We start from the raw sequence: 22596 nt of genomic DNA, 5'->3' as shown, positions 1-22596 counted from the left end.
CTATGATTAGGTAAATAAGCAGGGAGCCAGGCGAACAAAGTCCCACTCAGCTGGATAATGGAGAAACATTGGTGGGGGTGGGGGGGGTGGTGGTCAACTCTGAAAAGCTGCAGAGAGCTGGAGAAGTACAGGGAGTAAACGTTTACCTTCGTCACATTGGATGTAATTTGTGGCTTTGATGAGAGCCATTTTCCAACTGCAGCAGAGGCCGAAATCTGTTTGGAGCGATTCAAACACAGAGTCTGGGAAATACAGGCATAAATTTGGGAAACATATTCAGAAAACTTTGGAAAGGATGGTTAGACGTGAGACGGTAGTTTGCAAGGTGGAGGGGTGACACTACACAGCCATTTGAAAGTAGCATGTGTATTCTTAATATAACTTTCCAACCACTACAAATCATAGAATTTACAGAGCAGGAGGGCATTCAGCCCATCGAGTCTGCACCAGCCCTTGGAAAGAGCACCCCACTTAGGCCCACACCTCCAGCCTATCGCCATAACCCAGTAACCCCACCTAACAAGGGCAATTTATCATAGCCAATCCACCTAACCTGCACATCTCTGGACTGTGGGAGGAAACCGGAGCACCCGGAGGAAACCCACGCACACACGGGGAGAACGTGCAGACTCTGCACAGACAGTGGCCCAAGCCGGGAATCAAACCTGGGACCCTGGAGCTGTGAAACAACTGTGCTAACCACTGTGCTACCGTGCTGCCCCTACAAAGGTGAACGAGTTTCCATTCAACTATGTAGCAACAGCCTCTACTACGCGAGTTGCTAGCCCAAAACTATTGACCCTAACACTAGCTGCCAAGTCTCTCAGTACAGTTCAATTATGTTGTATTCGGAGAATTTCACCAAATAATAGCTGTATGATAAAAGTGGGCCTTGTAAGAGTTGGAAATCCAGATATTAATATCAGATAAAGTTGTTGTTCTAACCAAAGTGGGGAAGGAGAATGTGAAACACAGAGCACTAAGCTTTGTTAAAGGAAATGTACATGGATAATAATGATGAAAAGACTTGCCCTGAAGTTATTATTCAGTAACAGAAAGATCAGAGTACGAGAAACCTGCATCAAGTCATTAGACTGGCAAAAAGGAACTCTCAAAAAGTGAATCATAGAAGGTTCCATCAAAGACCCTCATAAAATATAAATTTTATCACTGATGAAGGAGGCAACGCATCAAAACCTGGGGGTGGCAGAAGGCAGGCGACTGAAGTCCTTAGAAGAATTGACAGCAACTGCATTTTGAATGCAGGGCAGAAAAATAAAGCACCAAAATAAAATAACCTCTGATCTTTTTTTTGAAAAGAACAGGCACAGATGCTTTGACCAAATTTGGTCAGAATGACTTGAGAGTAGGTCAGGGAAAATATTGGCTTACAGTGAACATGGAAAGAAATAAAAACTTTAAAACACTTCATATCAGAAAGCTAGTATTTATTTCTTCTCAAGTTGAGGCAACTAGCGTGGATGATTTGAAAAGGAAACTAGATAACAATGTGAGTGAGAAAGAAATAGTGGGATTTGTTAATAGGTTGATGATAAAACACTGGAGGAGGTTCTCAGCACAAACATTAGAACAGGAGGGCCAAATGGTCTGTTGCTGTGATATGAACTCAATGCAAATCTCTCACAACCTGTCTCAATGTATTACAGATAGTCATTCTCATGTTGTTACTAGAATAAATCTCCCTCAGACACAGGAATTAGGAGAAGTAAGCAATTCTGCCCCTCGGGTCTGCTCCGCCATTTAATCAGATCATGGCTGATCCCTTCCTGGTCTTAAATGCAAATACCCTCCGAACGACCACCCTACCTAATCCCAGTCCTCATCCCCCATCCTATCCCTGTAAACCCCTTTAAGGGACAATTGATCATGGACAATCCACCTAACCTGCACATCTTTGAACTGTGGAAGGAAACCGCACGCAGACACGGGACGTGCATGCAAACTCCACACAGACAGTGATACAAGGCTGGTATTGAACCCAGGTCCTTGGCACTGCGAGGCAGCAGTACCGCTGTAATGTTAATTAACAAAGATTTAATCACAAGATTTCCCATGTCTATAGGAAGACAAATGACTGTCTTTAGAATTTACTTGCAAAAATCCAGCGGGGGTTTCCCATTTTTAGTGCAAAATATTGTCAGAGATCGAAATAAAACCAGAAAATGTTAGTTATGCTCCCAGGACGATCAGCAGCTTGAATGAACGATGAGTCAACGTTCTGCTGACATCTTTTTTTCACCAAACTTTCTCCTCCAATCAACTAAAGGTAAAGTCATCATAGTCCCAGATGGCCATAGGCTGCTTTCCCCTTTGAGGGGGGAGAGCCGACTGGTGGTGATTTAACCCGAGGGTCACCACACCTCAGGCAAGGTGCAAGGTTGAGAAAGCGGAGCCTTCACGAATGACCTCTGCCGGTACGGGAATTGAACCCATGCTTTGTATCATGAACCAGCTGTCTAGCCAAGTTAGCTAAAACTGTGCAATTCTCATCTTTTCACTTGTTCCCAACAGTCCTGCCCAATGCCAAATCTTGAAGCCCGAGCACAATCACAGCACCTTTCACAACCACCAGATGCCTCAAAGTGCTTTACAGCCACTCAACAACGGCAAACTGGTAGCGAAGCCGGAAAAGGTCAACAAGGTATTCGAGGCCTTCTTCAGGGGGCTCTACACCTCCGAGCCCCCAGAAGGGGACTTGGGGAAGGAACAGTTCCTCCATGGACTGGACATGCCAGTCGTGAAGTCATGGAGAGTATAAACTCCACACAGGAGGGGAAGGCGCCAGGACCAGGTGCATTCTCGGCGGACTTCTAGGGGCCTTTCCGGACATTTTAGTTAATCCGAAGTGCCGTTGTAGCTGGCTCCACAACTGTAGTATGGCCATCACCACTGGGCTCGTTGAGTGTTTGTCCGATGCGGATGATAGCGCAGTTGTGGCACTAATACTAAGGGGCAATTTAGCATGGCAAATGCACCTAACCTACACATCTTTGGACTGTCAGAGGAAACCGGAGCACCCAGAGGAAACCCACGCAGACACGGGAAGAAAGTGCAGACTCCAGACAGTCACCCGAGGCCGGAATTGAACCCGAAACCAGAGAGGTGCGTGTGCAACATACTAAAGGAGACGAGAGACAAGTGACCAACAGTTTGCCTTCAATCTAAATGCACACATCTTTGTGTAATCCATTAACTCAGTCCTCAAACCCACAGCTCCATTAGGGGAGGTTCTCTATTATACCCGTTATGCTGTATTTATAACCACACTTTTGCTATTGGTGCAGGGCCATGATATATGGCCCTAATACCAAAGTGCAGCACAAAAATGGTAAATACTCATTTGTGTCCTATTAGTGAATTCAGTTGGAAGAGGTCATCTCATTAGTGCTAAGAATAGATATTTGCTGGGATATGCAAAATTAAATGTAAAGGGGAAAAAAAGCAAACCTTCATAGCTCAGTTACCCACAATCACAAATTAACAATTGAGAACTACCCGGTCATCACTTTTCAATTATTGGATATATTAACCAGCCTGCTTGATTGTTCCCCCTTTTCGCAAACATTTAAACCCTCCACCACCGACAAATAGTGACAGCCGTGTGCACCATCTACAAGATGCACTGCAACAACTCACTGTTCCTTAGACGGCACCCTCCAAACTCACGACCAACTCCATCTAGAAGGACAAGAGCAACCTGGGAACCCAGCACCTGGAGGTTCCCCTCAAGTCACTGACCATCCTGATTTGGAAATACGTCACCGCTCCTTCACTGTCGCTGGGGCAACATCCTGGAAGTCCCTCCCTAACAGCACAGTGGGTGCACCTACACCTCAGGGACTGCAGCGGGTTCAAGAAGGCAGCTCACCACCATCTTCTGAAGGGCAACTAGGGATGGGCAATAAATGCTGGCCTAACCAGCGATGCCCACAGCCCGTAAATGAATATAAAAACAGAGTAGGAATCAAGTTAGTGCTCCAGTGTGTATAAACAGAGCAATGACTCCCCTAACTTTATCATGATATCTGCAGGCAATGAAACCTCAACTCGCCACTTCACTCTGATCAAAAATGGTCAACATAACATCCTTCAGTGCAGTGCACTATTAAAGTGACATGAATGCATCTGCCCTCTCTAGAATTTCTCTCAATCCATCCGGCTATCAGACTTTTCAGTCCCACAATTTGCTTTTCCAATTTGCTGGGATAAAGTAATCCAGATAATCCAAGAAAATTGGGAAGCAAGCAGCTCATATCTGCCGATGACACCCTCCTGCCCAATATCACTGTGGATTAGTGTTTCCACCAACAGCACCAGCACCAATGCCAAGGTTTCAGTTTCACCTGCACTAGCGAGGATGCTGCTCATGTTTACTGGCCTGTGTTTCTGGATAATGACATGGAAGAATTGCTTTGGGCACCATTCAATTTTTGATCAAATTGACTGACCAAACACTTGACGGGTTAGAACACAACATAATAAGAACATAAGAACTAGGAGCAGGAGTAGGCCATCTGGCCCCTTGAGCCTGCTCCACCATTCAATGAGATCATGGCTGATCTTTTGTGGACTCAGCTCCACTTTCTGGCCCGAACACCATAACCCTTAATCCCTTTATTCTTCAAAAAAACTATATATATTTATCTTAAAAACATTTAATGAAGGATTGTCAACTGCTTCACTGGGCAAGGAATTCCATAGTTTCACAACCCTTTGGGTGAAGAAATTCCTCCTAAACTCAGTCCTAAATCTACTTCCCCTTATTTTGAGGCTATGCTCCCTAGTTCTGCTTTCACCCGCCAGTGGAAACAACCTGCCCGCATCTATCCTATCTATGCCCTTCATAATTTTATATGTTTCTATAAGATCCCCCCCATATCTTTCTAAATTCCAACGAGTACAGTCCCAGTCTACTCAACCTCTCCTCGTAATCCAACCCCTTCAGGTCTGGGATTAACCTAGTGAATCTCCTCTGCACACCCTCCAGCGCCAGTACGTCCTTTCTCGGTTAAGGAGACCAAAACTGAACACAATACTCCAGGTGTGGCCTCACTAACACCTTGTACAATTGCAGCATAACCTCCCTAATCTTAAACTCCATCCCTCAAGCAATGAAGGACAAAATTCCATTTACCTTCTTAATCACCTGTTGCACCTGTAAACCAACTTTTTGCAACTCATGCACTAGCACACCCAGGTCTCTCTGCAGAGCAGCATGTTTTAATATTTTATTATTTAAATAATAATCCCCTTTTCTGCTTTTCCTACCAAAATAGATAACCTCACATTTGTCAACATTGTATTCCATCTGCCAGACCCTAGCCCATTCACTTAACTCATCCAAATCCCTCTGAAGACTTGCAGCATCCTCTGCACTTTTTGCTTTACCACTCATCTTGGTGTCATCTGCAAACTTGGACACATTGCCCTTGGTCCCCAACTCCAAATCATCGATGTAAATCGTGAACAATTATGGGCCCAACACTGATCCCTGAGGGACACCACTAGCTACCGATTGCCAACCAGAGAAGCACCCATTAATCACTCTTTGCTTTCTATTAATTAACCAATCCTCTATCCATGCTACTACTTTACCCTTAATGCCATGCATCTTTATCTTATGCAGCAACCTTTTGTGTGGCACATTGTCAAAGGCTTTCTGGAAATCCAGATATACCATATCCATCGGCTCCCCATTATCTACTGCACTGGTAATGTCCTCAAAAAATTCCACTAAATTAGTTAGGCATGACCTGCCCTTTATGAACCCACGCTGCGTCTGCCCAATGGGACAATTTCCATCGAGGGGACTGTCGTATAATGAGGTAGCAGAACCTCATGGAAGAGAGAGGAGTACTCTCCCTTTTCTACTCCATCAGTTTATTTTGACCCAATGGTTCAGTCAGATCCATGAAAACTTGATTCATGCAACAAATTTGTGTGTTTTTTACTCCTTTACATAAATATTAATTTCTGGTGCAATGATGAGTTTTCTGCTGCAAAAGCGTCTGCTTTTCTCCTTTGCGGCGTGCGAGCTTCATCTGCAATCAGATATCACTGGGAGTTGGGAGCCATGTAACTGATGCCAGCCAAACAGCTGGGATCATGTCAGGGTCAGGCTGATGTCTCACTCCTGCTCAGGTGGGAACAAGAAAATACAGGTACCCGCAACTTGGAATGGATATTCAGCAAAAGCATTGGACTCCCGTGAAATGCTAGACTCATTGACTAACACAAGCTATATTGATAGTAGACAGGAACGCTGTCCTAGGGGCAGCACGTGGCACAGTGTTTAGCACTGCTGCATCATGGCGCCGAGGACCCGGGTTCAATCCCGGCCCCGGGTCGCTGTCCGTGTGGAGTTTGCCCATTCTCCCCGTGTCTGCGTGGGTCTCACCCCCACAACCCAAAAAGATGTGCATGATAGTGAATTGGCCACGCTAAATTGCCCCTTAATTGGAATAAAATTAATAGGGTACTCTTAAATTTATATTAGAAAAAAGAAATGCTGTCTTTGTACAACTCATTGTTGGGAAATATTCTAAATACTTGAGAATCAAATTGGCTTGACAAAATTTGTTGAATCCATAGCTTTTTATCATCACAATAAAAGACCATTGTTCTCTAAATGCAAGCTGTAGGTTTTGGCTTGGTTCAAAACAGAAATAGAAAGGTTGCTAGTTACACAGACACTGATATATTAAGTCAGCTACATAGCGAAGAACAATACAGGTGACCAAAAGTATGTTCATCCACACATGGGATATTAACAGCACAGAGATAAGCTACAATTTACTCTGGGATTTAACTTCAGTTTTGAAATAAGATGCCATCAGAAATTTGCATACCTTTTAAAAATAATGATGATGAAATTCAGAACTGGACAAACAATCCTTATTTCAAGTCATGCGCATCTATTACAATAACTCAAAGATTATCCATAAACAAAAGCAATTACTCTGACAATCTGAACAGTCAAACCAGTATATGCTTCAACCATATGGGATCGTACACACCAACATTAAAAGATGCACAATTGGATGATGAAACAAAGCAATAATGCTATAAATTACTCATGTGCGAGTCACACTGGTAAAGTTGCCCTCATTTGGCATCCATACAGATAGATGCACATTTGCAACAAACAGATTTCCTCCTCCTTAACCCACAGGCAATTAAAAAGTACCTATTGTAGTTCTAAGATCAGCTAATTCAGCACAGACTGAAGGGCGGCACAGTAGCACAGTGGTTAGCACTGTTGCTGCACAGCTTCAGGGTCCCAGGTTTGATTCCCTTGGGTCACTGTCTGTACTTTCTCCCCGTGTCTGCGTAGGTTTCCACCGGGTGCTCCGGTTTACTCCCACAGTCCAAAGATGTGCAGGTTAGGTCGATTGGCCATGCAAAATTGCCCTTAATGTCCAATAAAAGTTAGGTGGGGTTACGGGGGTAGGGTGGAGGCATGGACTTAAGTAGGGTGCTCTTTCCAAGGCCGGTGCAGACTCGATGGGCTGAATGGCCTCCTTCTGTACTGTAAATTGTATGAATAAAATGGAGACTTTACCGGTATTGTGTTATGTCACATGCACTGGAAGTACTAGGATCGATATCCTCAAGGTTTCATTACAATACTGCAAATTATTGTGATGTATCAATTATTCAAAGGATCCTTACATTTTATTCCTTTAAAAATGAATAGTATGGAACTCCTTCTCTTTATGTAGGATCTATTTTTCCCAAACTTGTTTAATTTCTCCTTTCCTTGCCTGAATGCTTTGACTGTTACTGGATTACTATTCATGTATAAGCTTTCATAGCAAGACTTTAAAACTGTGAAGCGTGCGGATAAAACAGGCCAAATCGCTTCCTTCTGTGCTGCAGCTATTTTATCTCTTAGACCCTGATCTTGTTCTTACCCGATTTCCATACATGCACTTTCCAGCAGGGAAGTCACCGAATAACCATCTGGGCGGGAAGCTCTTGCTATGCCAAGGGTACCAATGTCAAGTGTAACATCCAAATGCTGCCCCATTTAGGTTTGTTAACTCAGCATTAACCAGAAACAGAGCCAGGCCTGGAACATCATGATTCTGCCTGGCAGTTTATTGCACCATATTAAACGTTCAGTTCTCAAAATACCTCCTCATCAATGAAAAGACCTCATGAAAGTTATCTTTCAGGTTCACAGATTAAGCTATTAGCCCCTTAGAAAGTGTAAATCCTTCAAGTGATCTTTGCTCCTTATGCAGTATTTATCCTTCAATAAAGATTTAATTTTTAATTCTAACGGTTGGTTGCTAAGCAAGCTGCAACCCCTGCTTTGCCACCAGTATTTCTGATTTACAGGCTTAATTAGCAAAGTTACTGCACAAAATATAATTCCAAAAGCAATGCCAACATTATGATGAAATTTTCTTAGATTCAAAAAACTTGGCTGCATATCATTTGGAACAAATGTTAAATTGTCAAAGCCGACGACACCTATCTGGATTGCATTAACCCCCTGGAATTAAAGCATCTAGGCTTTTCATTTAGCTTTCAGACATTACAAGTTTAATTCTTCTGCACTATAATCCTTGTATATCTGATCGTTAAGGCTGATACACAAGAACGACAGTCATTTAGGATGTTCACATTAAGTTCCATCATTTAATGCTTCATGGGCGCCCTAGAATTAACCAATCGTTCTTGATTCAATGCACTTTTAGACGATTACAATCAGATGTATCAGTAGGATTTTAAAAAGATATTTCTGGAATTTAGAAAATAGACTAAAAAAAGGTTAAATTGTCTTACATTCACTAGCCTATAACTTACCTTTTTGAAAGCGTAGCTATGGAAACTACAGATAACGAGATATAACATGTAAACAAAGAAATGGAATGGATACTCTGGATGTGACTGTGCAAAAATGGAAAGACAAGCTATTCCTAGAGTCACGCTGGCTGCAGCAACACATAGGTTTGGGACAACACGGTGCAGACCACAGTGGAAGGGGTGAAGTGGTCTACCATATTAAACACCGCAGAGGGGTCACAAGGAAGGCCTGTGCATGACTCCATGCAGTTATCTAATTGAGGGGATTCAAACAGGGAATTGACAGAGAATTGAGAATGGAGGCTGATGCCAACAAAGTATTCAACTGCCTTGGAAAGGAAAAGCAGATTAGTAATTAGGTGACAGTTTTAGAACAGGTCAGTGTTTTTTTTAAAATAAAAGATGCAACATTCAGCCATCAACAATATCAGCATTAGAGAAAGGAAAGATTTGAACTCGTCAAGGGTTGGATGGGGACGAGGTGGAGGTAAATAATTCTTCAATCAGGATGGGACAATAACCAAAAAGCTCAGGCTGCATGAGTCACAGACTATTACAGCAGAATGACGCCGGCTTTGAGGTCTCGGATGACAGTGACAAGCTTTACTTAATTGGAACAAAGGCTTATGATTATTGCCAGGTAGCTACTATTCTTAAATTTATGGATTTTTACTGGTAAAGGTAAATGAACAAAATGTGTTTTTTCTTTCCTTCCATCTCCATGATCTGGGTTATGGCTCCATATATATCATTACCCTCCGAAACCGCAACTAGTCTCAACACTTCATCTGCAAGTCTGTAGATACCCCCAACAGCAGACCATTTGATCATGATTGGGGATTAATATTGAGCCTGATCCTGCCTTTAATATACTTTCCAACAGGATAGGGATCAGGAATGGGAAATCCTCCTAGACCCAGATATTGATCAAAGAATGAATCAGAGCCCTTCCTGGCCAATATGTCTCAGTGTCACACTAGGCAAAGCACATAAAAGTTTTAAAATTGCTTCTCCAGGAATGTGGCCGATACAGTGACAGTATCAAAAGCAAGAAATATCTGATCCCTCCTCAAATACAACATGTGCTAGGAAAGAAGAAAACAACCAGTTTCTGGTTTCCAGTCCCCCTGCATGTTACTGGTACGATCATAGTAATATCTGTGCACAAAATAAGAAACGGTGAACATGAAAGAGAATGTATTAACTGTCTGTAGCCACCACCGCCTTCACAAGGCTAATTAGGGATGTGCTACAAATGCTGGCCTCCCCAGAGATGCCCACATCCCATGGAAGAATAATAGAATTGCATTCACGACTACTGTAATTCTGATAGAGCGGGAATGAGACGAAGCAGTTACATACGCTTGTGAATGTGCAGTCTCGTAGCGTTCAAACGAGTGAGTAAGATCATGCTTGTTGATCATGTAGCACTGTGTACATAGATCGTAGTCAAAACACACTTGGCATTTCCATCGCATTCCCATGATCCCATGCTTCTTGCAGCAATCACAGATTATGTTGGGGTGACGCACACCTAGGAACAGAGCAGAAAAATGTCAATCTTTATGTGGTACCTTATCGAACATCTTCTGAATAGCTACCCACATAATATATTAAAATCCTTGACCTGTTAACACTGTCGCAGATCCAGTTCATTGAAATCAAAGGGTAATGCTGTGAAAGTAAGGCATGTTAATTTGATCAATAAACAGATGCTGGAAGTCCGAAATAAAAACAGAAAATTCTGAGACACTCAGCAGGTCAGGAGCATCGTCAGAGAGAGAAATTGAGTTGATGTTTCAGGTCAATGACCTTTCATCAGAACCGACAGACGTTAGGGATGTGATAGGTCTCGAGCACAGAGTGGGTGCGGCAAGATGGTCTGTGATAGGGTGGAAGACAGGAGAGATTAAACAACAGAAGAGTTTGTTTTATACGGCCAACACCCTGCTCCCACAGCACCCCTCCAGCAAGTGCAGGAGATGTAACAGCTGTGCTTTTACCTTCTGACTCCACACTATCCAAACGCCCAAACACAACTTCCAGGTGAAGCAGTGATTTACATTCATTTCTTTCCATTTCAACCATTGTATTCACTGCTTACAACGCAGTCTACATAATAATAATAATAACAATAATCGCTAATTGCCACAAGTAGTCTTCAATGATGTTACTGTTAAAAGCCCCTACATCGTGGAGACCCAACACAGAATGGGTGGTCACTTTGTAGAACACCTCCGTTCAGTCTGCAAACATGACCCTGGGTTTCCAGTGGCCGATCATTTTGAGTCTCCAACTTGCTTTCACACTGTCATCTGTGTCCTTGGCCTGCTGCACTGCTCCAGTGAAGCTCAAAGCAAAGTTGAGGAACTTTTGATTATGTACCTTAACAGCCTTCTGGACACAGGACAGAGTTCAATAGTTTTGTAACCTTATTTTGTTTGCTTTTCTTTGTATGCTTTGGTTTCTCTCTTTTTCTTTCAGACAGCGGCACGCCTGCAATTGCTTCAAGATTATGACTACAACTGTCTTGAGTGAGAGACCTGAAGCAGACATCTTCAAAATCCAGACTGGGATCAACCCCCCCCCCCCCCCCCCCCCCCCCCCCCCCCCACCACCACCACCACATTATTTACATCTACCCGAGGGCTATTAACCGCAAAGATCAAGTGCCCCTCTGTTATCAGTATTAAATAGCATCTAAATGGAAATGTTTAATTTCAGTGTCTTGAACACTGCACCATCTCTCTGCTCGCTGCTTCCCTCTCCAGAATCCTCTGTATGAATGATGAGAGGCAGTGGCATAGTGACAATGTCACTGAGCTGGTGATCCAGAGACCCAGGGTAATTCTCTAAGATTCAAATCTGGCCAATAAATATCTGGAATTAAAAGTCTAATGAAGACCATGAAACCATTGTCGATTGTATGAGTGCCAGGTAGTGGCCATTTCCAACAAGAGAGAATCAAACCAGCACCCCATGACATTTGATGGCATTACCATCACAGGGGGGGGGGGGGTTACCATTGAACAGAAACGGAACTGAACTAGCCATACAAATACTGTGGCTACAAGAACAGATCAGAGGCTCGGAATCCTGTAGAGAGTAACTCACTTCCTGACTCCCCAAAGCCTGTCCACCAACTACATGGCACAAGCCAGGAGTGTGATGAAATACCCCCCACTTGCCTGGGGAGTGCAGCTCCAACAACACTCAGGGCGCTCAACACCATCCAGGACAAAACAGCCCACTTGATTGGCACCCCTTCCATAACATAGAACAGTACAGCACAGAACAGGCCCTTCGGCCCTCAATGTTGTGCCGAGCCATGGTCACCTTACTCAAACCCACGTATCCACCCTATACCCGTAACCCAACAACCCCCCCCTTAACCTTACTTTTATTAGGACACTGCGGGCAATTTAGCATGGCCAATCCACCTAACCCGCACATCTTTGGACTGTGGGAGGAAACCGGAGCACCCGGAGGAAACCCACGCACACAGGGGGAGGACGTGCAGACTCCACACAGACAGTGACCCAGCCGGGAATCGAACCTGGGACCCTGGAGCTGTGAAGCATTTATGCTAACCACCATGCTACCCTGCTGCCCCTAAACAATCACTCCCTCTACCACCGGCGCACAGTAGCAGCCACGTGTACCATCTACAAGATGCACTGCAGGAACTCACCAAGGTTCCTTAGGCAGCACCTTCCAAGCCCACAACCACTACCATATAGAAGGACAAGAGCAGCAGATACCTGGGAACCCCACCACCTGGAGGTTCCCCTCCAAGTCACTCACCACCCTGACTTGGAAATATACCTCCGTTCCTTCACTATTGCTAACTTCATTGCAGTGTAAGCCTACTTGTGACAATAAAAGATTATTATTATTAAATCCTGGAATTCCCTCCCTAATAGCATTGTGGGTGTACCTACACCTCAGGGACTGCAGCAGTTCAAGAAGGCAGCTCACCACCACCTTCCCATGGACAATTAGGGATGGGTAACAAATGCTGATCCAGCCAGCAACACCCACATCTCTTAAAAATTAACTTTTACACATAACAACGAGAGGCATAAATAACTGCTTCACCTTGCCGAACGTTAGCTGCAAGCTCGAGAAGCAGTGAAAGAGAGAAGGCCAAGAGACAGCAGAAGCTGTGAATCAGAAAAAAGACAGTAAGGGAGAGAGTCCGGGAGTGGCAGTGGCTGCAAACTGGAGGGTTGGCAGCAAGAGGGGGAGTCGGCAAGCGGCGGAGGTCACTCCAAACTGCATTGATCAGGTCGCATGGCCTTACGCCAGGCCTACACGAAGCAATAGCAACTCCTAATGCTAAACATGCGTATATGTGATGAACGGCAGATAATGCTTGATCCTGGACGACAGGTTTGAGACGGATCTTTTCCAAATGCAACACAGACATAGTTTTATGCTAGTTGTAAGGCAGCGCTGGCACAAAGTGGTACGAAAACATGCCGCCTGAAGATACAGCTGGACATGAAGAGCTCTCATATCACCAATCAAGTTTCACATCAGTGTTCCCAAAACATGGTATAACAAACAATGGTATAATGTTTCTACATTCGACAAGACATTACACAGCTCATTGTTATGAGGGCCCTTGAAAAGGGGCATCATGTTCAATTTAGTTAGCTGGTTTGCTGCTTTTTTACACTTTGTACAGCAAAAAAATTACATGCGATTAAACTGGCCACTTGTTTAAAATAGCTCAAAAATCACTTTTGGGTGCACTTGCTGCCCTGACTCAATGGTAATCTGAGGCAAAGCTCAACAGGTGCAAGCATGCAGAGGACAGGGAAGGACATAAATGTTGCTGCCTATGAATGGTATTAACATAAGTCTTATGATAGATTTGCAGTCAGATTAACAGTAGAGCCCAGAACGGCAATAGTGTTTCACAACCTCATCTGCCTTTGTCTGACACGAGTAAGTCATTGTGGAAACATGAACCAGAAATCTAGAGGTCATACAGTTTATTAAATATTTATGTTGTGCCAACATTTTACCGAGAATGTGCACGTTTCCACTGTGAGCTCTGATATAAACTAGTCCCAGTCAAACTCAAACATAGATCAAGGGAAATGGCAGGCTATACAATAGGACCCCCAGGAGTCAGAGAGTTCAGCAAGTTCAAGTAGGCAACACTGCATGTAACAGACTGAGTAACGGCACAAAAATCTAAGCTCACCCCCACTTTACGGGCTAGAATCAAATAGGATTTAAAACATTTTTTAAAAATCCCATCCTTAAAGTTACAAAGCCACAACACAGAGTGGACAGGACAAACCCTTCATCCATCTCATGGTTTGCTCCAAAAGCTAATTCAAATTCAAGTTGAAGCCAATTGATGGGATCCCAACTGACAAGAAGCGGCATTGCACCTCTTACATAGAACATACAGTGCAGAAGGAGGCCATTCGGTCCATCGAGTCTGCCCCAACCCTCTTAATCCCTCACTTCCACCCTATCCCCGCAACCCCTCCTAACCTTTTTTGGTCACTAAGGACAATGTATCATGGCCAATCCACCTAACCCACAAGTCTATGGACTGTGGGAGGAAACTGGAGCACCCGGAGGAAACCCATGCAGACACGAGGAGAACATGCAGACTCCGCACAGATAGTGACCCAGCAGAGAATCAAACTCGAGACCCTGGCGCTGTGAAGCCACAGTGCTTATCACTTGTGCTACCGTGCTGCCTTCTTGGACTTGACCTTAGCCAAAAGGCTGAGAAGCGATCAAATAGGATATCAAAACGGATGCCATCGTTTCACTACTCATCTACGTTTCTGGATTCCAAATATTTAATTTTGTATTACTGAACCTAACCATCCGAACACTCCAAAATATTATTTGTACCAATTTCCTGCAATTCTTAATACTTAATTACATTACCCATTTACAAAAGTAGAAAATCACTGTGTATTCACCCAAGGGAAATTCTATCAGAAAACCTGATCAGGAGTGTAACTAACTTCATGAATTATGTATATATAGGTAACTAGAGTAAAGCCATGTCTATAATGTTGTTCATAATTTAGTTCACAGTTATTGACCCAGAAATGTTTGGGCTTATGGATGCTTTCCTGGTGCCTGAACAACGAGACTTTAAGCTCTGCAGATATCTTGGCATGAGGCCAGCTGGCAATGCTGAGTGCAAGGTCAGCTCACTAAGTCAGGAATGATCCCATAGCTTGGATCCAGAACCAGAGCCAGTGATCAGGGTCGACAATGACGAGGGTGCAGTGGAAGTGATGGGTGGGAGAGAAGCACTACCTCTCCCAGTTCCACATTCAGGTAAATTATTTATCATCTTGGTTGAGCCTAGCAGGTGATGCCTGCACCTGCTCAAGTGTAGCCAGCCAAGACAAGATCAGTCTTGCAAAACAGGTAGCTGGCAACAGGCATTCGGCCCTTTACTTGCCAATGCAAATGTCCTAATGCCCATTTCAGATTTGGTTAAAGGGCATATATTCTTATTTCCTTACCCAATATAGTGGATGATGAGCTTCCAGATACAACTGTACAGGCAATTCGTATCAATGACATTAAGGTCTTCATACACCAAATGTTGACCGAAAAACACCAATGAAACTCTTCAAACATTTTCACTGTTTGCAGATATTAGTCTTCCTATGCATACACTAGATAGCAAAATAAATAGCTTTTATACTGAAAAACTGATCACATCAAGACAGAATGCAAATTAATGCTGTAGAAATTAATCATCTGCAATTAAAAATAATGAAACTAAATCGAAATCAGTTTCCTAGTCTGTAGCGTGTGGATCTCACATCTATATATTTGAATATTAGATCACAGTATAAACTATTCACAGGTAGCCCCTTGATTTTTTGTATTATCAAATATTACTCTGCACCGATTTCAGTGCTGTGTGTAATCAGGCAGGGTGGAATACCAGGATGGTGCCAATCTGATCTTCCTTCCCTCCAAGTCCCCATCCCACCCAACCCAAAACAACACATTAGGTTGCCCATTGTGGTTGTTACAAAGTACCGATTACTAAATTATTGGATGCAAGTACTATATTTCAAACATGTAGTTTTCCTAGTAATAGGGGGCTCCCTCATGGTTCATTGAGTTTATCCAACCAGCAGCTGAGCCATGAGTACAAGACCTGGTCTGTGCTAAATTCACAACACAATTTGCCTCAGCACCATTGGTCAGTGTAAACCAGCCATCGTCTTAAATTCTTGAATTGACCACCAGTAGGAGGACAGGACTGAGCTTTACTGTGATGTGTCCTGCAGTCGAACAGCCTGTGTTCAGGAGAGGCAGAAATTGGCAAACAAAAAAGCACCATGATGATCTCAAAGGAATAATAATTACCTTTATTCAAAACACATTTCAGCGAGCAAAACCTTCAGGAAGTCTTTGAAAAGAGCCCCTAATGCCCCAACACAAACCATTCAACTGTAAAGAGATAATGGACCATTATACAATCACCTGGTGCAGGTCTATTTTAAAGGTTGACTTAACAAATTAGTTCTCAGGAAAATCACTGTGCAAACTGAGAATGGCATTTTTAGATGGCGAGACAGAAGGAAAGCTTTGTTTGGTAGAAGTAAGTTCTCAATAAGAAATGTTCTTTTTTTTAAGAAGATACAGTGCAGAAGGAGGCCATTCAGCCCATCGCGTCTGCACCGACCCACTTAAGTCCTCACTTCCACCCTATCCCCGTAACCCAATAACCCCTCCTAACCTTTTTTTTGTCACTAAGGGCAATTTATCATGGCCAATTCACCTAACCTGCACATCTTTGGACTGTGGGAGGAAACCGGAGCACCCGGAGGAAACCCATGCAGACACAGAGATAACATGCAGACTCCGCACAGACAGTGACCCAGCAGGGAATCAAACTTGGGATCTTGGCGCTGTGAAGCCACAGTGCTAATCACTTGTGCTACTGTGCTGCCCATTTTCGGTGAACATACTTATTTATTTAAAATTTAGAGTACCCAATTCATTTTTACCAATTAAGGGGCAATTTAGCGTGGCCAATCCACCAACACTGCACATCTTTGGGTTGTGGGGGCAAAACCCACACAAACACATGGAGAATGTGCAAACTCCACACGGACAGTGACCCAGGGCCGGGATCGAACCTGGGACCTCGTTGCCATGAGGCAGCAGTGCTAACCACTGCACCACCATGCTGCCCTAGTGAAAAGATATAAACTAAATACAGCTGCCTTTCACAAGAATGAAAATTAAAAATTGACATCAAGGGCAGCACGGTGGCGCAGTGGTTAGCATTGCTGCCTCACGGCGCTGAGGTCCCAGGTTCGATCCCGGCTCTGGGTCACTGTCCGTGTGGAGTTTGCACATTCTCCCCGTGTCTGCGTGGGTTTCGCCCCCACAACCCAAAAGATGTGCAGGGTAGGTGGATTGGCCACGCTAAATTGCCCCTTAACTGGAAAAAATGAATTGGGTACTCTAAATTTATTTTTAAAAATTGACATCACAATTCCTATTGGACTATATTAAAGACAAAAGAACGTGCATTGATGTAGCGCTTTTCACAACATCCCAAAGCACGACACAGCCAATGAAGTCACTGAATTCATTCACGCTGAGATAGACAGACTTTTGATAGACAACAGAGTCAAGGGTTGTGAGGGGTAGACACCAAAGAGACCACCACTAGATCAACTACAATCTTACTAAATGGCAAAGCAGGGTTGAAGAACTGGATGACCGACTCCTGTTCCCAAGTCCTATGTTCCTCGTTTTGAAGGGCAGTCACTGCTGTAGTGTAGGAAACAGTAGTCAATTTGCCCACAACAAGCTCCCACAGACAGTAATGTGATAAGGAGCAGCTAACCTGCTTTTTGTGCCGATTGAAGGATAAACATTGGTGAGGACACAGGGGATAGGTTCTTCTTTAAAATAACAGCACAGGTCTGTTACACACACCCGGGGTTCAGTTGATGTTTCAATTTAATATCTTATCTGAAAGACATTGACAGCGACAGCACTTCGGAATATAGAAAGAGGAGTAAGCCATTTAGCTGCGCAGGCCCGTCTCCCTCAGTACTGCATTGGAGAGTCAGCCTAGAATTTGTGGCATTAAGCAGTGAAAACCTTTTGCAATACCCGATTGTTTGCATGACAGATAGAATAAGGCACAAAGAATGAAATTATTCCACAGTGAAGCTTCTCAGGAGAACTTCCATCTGGTGATATTTTAGTCCATAATAAAAATCATAGTAATCTTTATTAGTGTAGGCTTACATTGACACCGCAGTGAAGTTACTGTGAAAAGCCCCTAGTCGCCACACTCCTGCACCTGTTCGGGTACACGGAGGGAGAATTCAGAATGTCCAAATTACCTAACAGCACGTCTTTTGGGACTTGTGGGAGGAAACCAGAGCACCCGGAGGAAACCCATGTAGACACGGGGAGAACGTGCAGACTCCGCACAGACAGTGACACAAGCCAGAAATCTCACCTGGGACCCTGTGAAGCAACAGTGTTAACCACTGTGCTACCATGCCGCCCACATCGTACAAACATAGAAAATAGGGGCAGGAGGCCATTTGGCCCTTCAAGCCTGCTCCGCCGTTCATTATGATCATGGCTGATCACCCAACTCAATAGCCTAATCCCACTTTCCTCTCGTATACTTTGATCCCCTTCACCCCAAGTGCTATATCTAACTGCTTCTTGAAACCATACAATGTTTGGCCTCAACTACATTGGGAATCTCGATCTGCAGCAGCAACATTCCACTGGAGGTTGGCACAAAAATATTACAAAAGAACTGCGTTGAATCTAGAAGGTTCAGGTGAAGCAATGCATTTCTCTACATTATAACAAAACCATAGAGAATGCCAACATCATCAATTCACCTCATTTATAACAATGAGAACTAGGCTGGAAATAGTTCGAAAAATAGGGAAATTCATCTTGGTGGAAAAAGCACAGCAGAAAAAAGACTTTAATGCTGGAAAGTTACAGGAGGGGAGTCATGCCACAGTTGTACAGGGTGCTGGTGGGACTATATCTGAAGCACTTTGTATAGTTTTGGTCTCCTTATTGAAGGAAGGATATATTTGCGTTAGTTCAGGGAAGCTCCACTGGGCTGATTCCTGGGATGAAGGGGTTATCTAATGAGGAACGGTTGAGCCTACACCCGCTGGAGTTTAGAAGAATAAAAGATGATCTGATTGAAACATACAAAATCCTGAGGGGACTTGACGAAGTGGATTCTGAGTGATGTTTCTGCTTATGGAGGAATGTAGAACCAGGGGCATAATTTAAAAATTAGGGGTCTCCCATTTCAGACTAAGAGAAACATTGGGGACAAAGGGAAATGAAACAGTCCCATGTCAAGTGCATTTAGCCGGGGGCTTCCTGGCATTGGCAATGCAGAAAACCATCCCGCTATTAAATGGGACTCTGCTTCATTTTGGGGCCTTGGCGAAGAACTCCCCGCCGAGGCTGCACTTAGTCCCATTTCCTGCATTAACGAGCTCCGCTCACCAGTGCATGAAGAGATCGGGACGCTTGACTGCACACTGGGATATGCAAATCTCGGCCCCACCCATAGTGGGTGGGATCCTGATCACGACACCTCCCAAGATCCCATTAGATCTCGTTAGGCGTACCGAGCCGGGTAAATCTCACAGGGGGCCTCGCGCCAGATTTACTGGCTGCGTGATGTCCCGTGTCGGCCGAGGCTGTTAGATTGTGTCCTTTGTCTCTCAGGAGGTTGTTAGTTGGTGGGATTCTCTACCCCAGAGTGGGAGAGGCTTGGTCATTAAATATATTCAAGGCAGAGTTAGACAGATTTTCCACCCACAGGGAGGTTATGATGAGGCGCAGACGGAAAGGTGGCGATGAAGCCACAAATTAGATCCGTCATGATCTTGTCAAATGGTGGAGTGGGCTTGAGGGGCCAGGTGGTCCATTCCTACGCCTAAATCTAGTCTTCTCGTGAAATTTCATTTTCAGGGACAGGGAATTTGTACAAGACTTCTAACACATTAATAGTTAATATTGTTACACACAAGAGGGGGTTTAATTTAAAACAGACCTGGTCTCTCTTCTCACCACTCGTTCGTAAACAGAAAAGTATTTTCTGAGAAATTTTGATTCCCTTAGGTGGTGGCATACTTTTCTGAACCCCTCAGTTTTGGAGTGATCCAATCCCCGATTATAACTCCACAGATAGGAGGGGCAGCAGGGTGGCACAGTGGTTAGCACTGCTGCTTCTTGGCACCGAGGGCCTGGGTTCGATCCCGGCCCCAGGTCACTGTCCATGTGGAGTTTGCACATTCTCCCCGTGTCTGCGTGGGTCTCACACTCTGCCCAACTTTGGGTTATGGGGAATTGGTCACGCTAAATTCCCCTTTAATTGGGAAAAAACGAATTGGGTACTCATTTATTTTTAAAAATAACCCCACGGATAGGGTAAAATAGGAGGGGCTTTGTGTCATGCACACAATGCAATCCTCGGTACATTCGCACACTTAAAACAGGTTAAGGGAAAGAAAGAGATCCAGGACAAAGACCACAGACACAATAATTATTGTTTCACCCGAGTCTAGAATCAAAAGTCCAATTGTGTATTCCTTCAGAGAGGTTAGATAGCTAAAGCTGATTCAGGATCATCCACTTACACAAGTGGAGATGCACAGAGAGGTGAATCAATCTTACAGTAGGCAATGGTACAACAGTTCAGACATTCCAGTAGGAAACAGTGTAAATGAGGGCCAGGCAGCTTAAACCTGGACAGCATTGGGTTTCTGCTGCTGCTTTATTGATGGAAATGGCAGGCTGCCATTGTTCAGCCGCACAAAAGCAATATTGCAGCTTCCACCAGGCGGGGGCGAGAATATGACATAACCGCACTTGGTTTGGGCAAAGGATCCTGGGCTGAATTCTTGAGGGGTAATGTTGCATCCATTAATAAGTTTCAGTGGTTAGCACTGTTTCTTCACAGCGTCAGGACCCGGGTACGATTCCCGGCTTGGGTGTGGAGTCTGCATGTTCTCCCAGTGTCTGCGTGGGTTTCCTCCGGGTGCTCTGGTTTCCTCCCATAAGTCTCGAAAGACGTGCTTGTTGGGTGAATTGGACATTCCAAATTCTCCCTCGGTGTACCCGAACAGGCACCAGAATGAGGCGTACGAGGCGATTTTCACTTCATTACTGTGCTAATGTAAGCCTACTTGTGACACTAATAAACATTATTATTAGTTTGAGGTTTCAGGGCCCCTTTGTCCTTGCAAATGTATCGTCTTCGTTGGCCAGAGCTCTGCCTTAAAAATGAAAAGGACCTTTGTGCATTTACTTGGAATTTGATTTCTGCAGTCACAGAAGGCATTAGCACCCTTTTAGAAAGAACAAGATCCTTGCTGTTTTCTGATGGCAAGAAAGTCCTTTTGAGTTGTAGCTAGTCAGATTTTAGTCAGTGTAAAGCCTTGTCCATTTTTGTTGGAAGTAATAATTTTATAAAGTAGTCAGGATGATATTGACAAATATTTACTTTCCTTCATGTCTTCTGGACATGACAATACACTGTTTAATACAACGGCAAAGGGCGGCACAGTGACACAGTGGTTAGCACTGTGCAGAGTCTGCACCTTCTCCCCGTGTCTGTGTGGGTTTCTTCTGGATGCTCCGGTTCCCTCCCACAGTCAAAAGATGTGCAGGGCAGGTGGATTGGCCATGATAAATTGCCCTTAGGTTAGGTGGGATTACTGGGATAGAGTGGAGGCGTGGGCTTAAGTAGGGTTCTGTTTCCAAGACCCGGTGCAGACTTGATGGGCCGAATGGCCTCCTTCTTCACTGTAAATTCTATGTTACTGCTGCCTCAATCCTGTACCCGGGTCACTGTCTGCACTTTCTGCCAGTGACTGCGTGGGTCTCACCCCCACAATCCAAACATGTGCAGGATTGGCCACACTAATTTTCACAGTAATTTCATTGCAGTTTTAATGCAAGCCTACTTGTGACAATAATAAAGAAAATTGTCCCTTAATTGGAAAAAAATACAATAGCTGATGAAATATTTTACAACCCCCATCAACCTTTTCTGTTAAGTTCCCTTCAATTGCCTAAAACAGCGATGATGCAGTTTAAAACTACATTCGTTGTGAGTCACCTTTGCCTGTAAATCTGTGCCGTGCCCATAGAGTATATATTTATTTTGCAAAGTTCTGTTTATATTTTATTGCTCAATACACTTTTCCATCTAAATGTTGTAACTGACATTTAACTCAGAAACATTCTTGCACTGTTCCTCAGAAAAAGCTATTTGCTCACACGTGCACACAAACAAGATGGGGCTGTTACTTGTGTGATAAAACCAAATACTCTGCTCTTGGAAAATAGCCAAACTGGAGGTGCACGACCAGATGCAGTGAATTAGCGCATGCGTGCCAGTGTCTTGTACAGTTCGGAGAAGGGCAAGCATTAGTAATCACTTCGCAAAACAAATGCTGAACCATACAGTAGAGTTACTGTATTTAAAATCTTGATTTAAATGTCACATGCATACATACACAGAAGCTCGAGTAAATAGTACAGAATCTCAGCACAAGTCAGGCCCCATTACCAGGAACGAAAGCATTCAATGTCCAAATCTCCATTATTAGGATTTATGAATTTGATTCCTCAATTAAGTTGTAAATTGTCTGAATTATTCGAAAATACACCACCGAGCTCAGGCTGGCCTCGCAGGCACATTTGCCAATCTGAGCAAAAATG

At 43.9% G+C, this 22596-nt stretch overlaps 1 protein-coding gene across 6 annotated transcripts in view; it reads right to left on the bottom strand.

The window, feature by feature from the left end:
* Positions 1–22596, bottom strand: part of mib2 (MIB E3 ubiquitin protein ligase 2) — a 290271-nt gene that overhangs the window by 148035 nt on the left and 119640 nt on the right. For all 6 annotated transcript variants that reach the window (XM_038773655.1, XM_038773656.1, XM_038773658.1 and 3 more), the window contains one exon: positions 10198–10369. In XM_038773655.1, the coding sequence (XP_038629583.1) occupies positions 10198–10369 (172 nt within the window). The remainder of the gene's footprint in view (positions 1–10197; positions 10370–22596) is intronic.

This window comes from Scyliorhinus canicula, chromosome 16, assembly GCF_902713615.1.
Source record: "Scyliorhinus canicula chromosome 16, sScyCan1.1, whole genome shotgun sequence".
In the NCBI taxonomy this organism is placed as follows: Eukaryota; Metazoa; Chordata; class Chondrichthyes; order Carcharhiniformes; family Scyliorhinidae; genus Scyliorhinus; species Scyliorhinus canicula.
The sequence above is the reverse complement of the archived record's forward strand: the minus strand, read 5'-3'. Positions and strand labels throughout refer to the sequence as shown.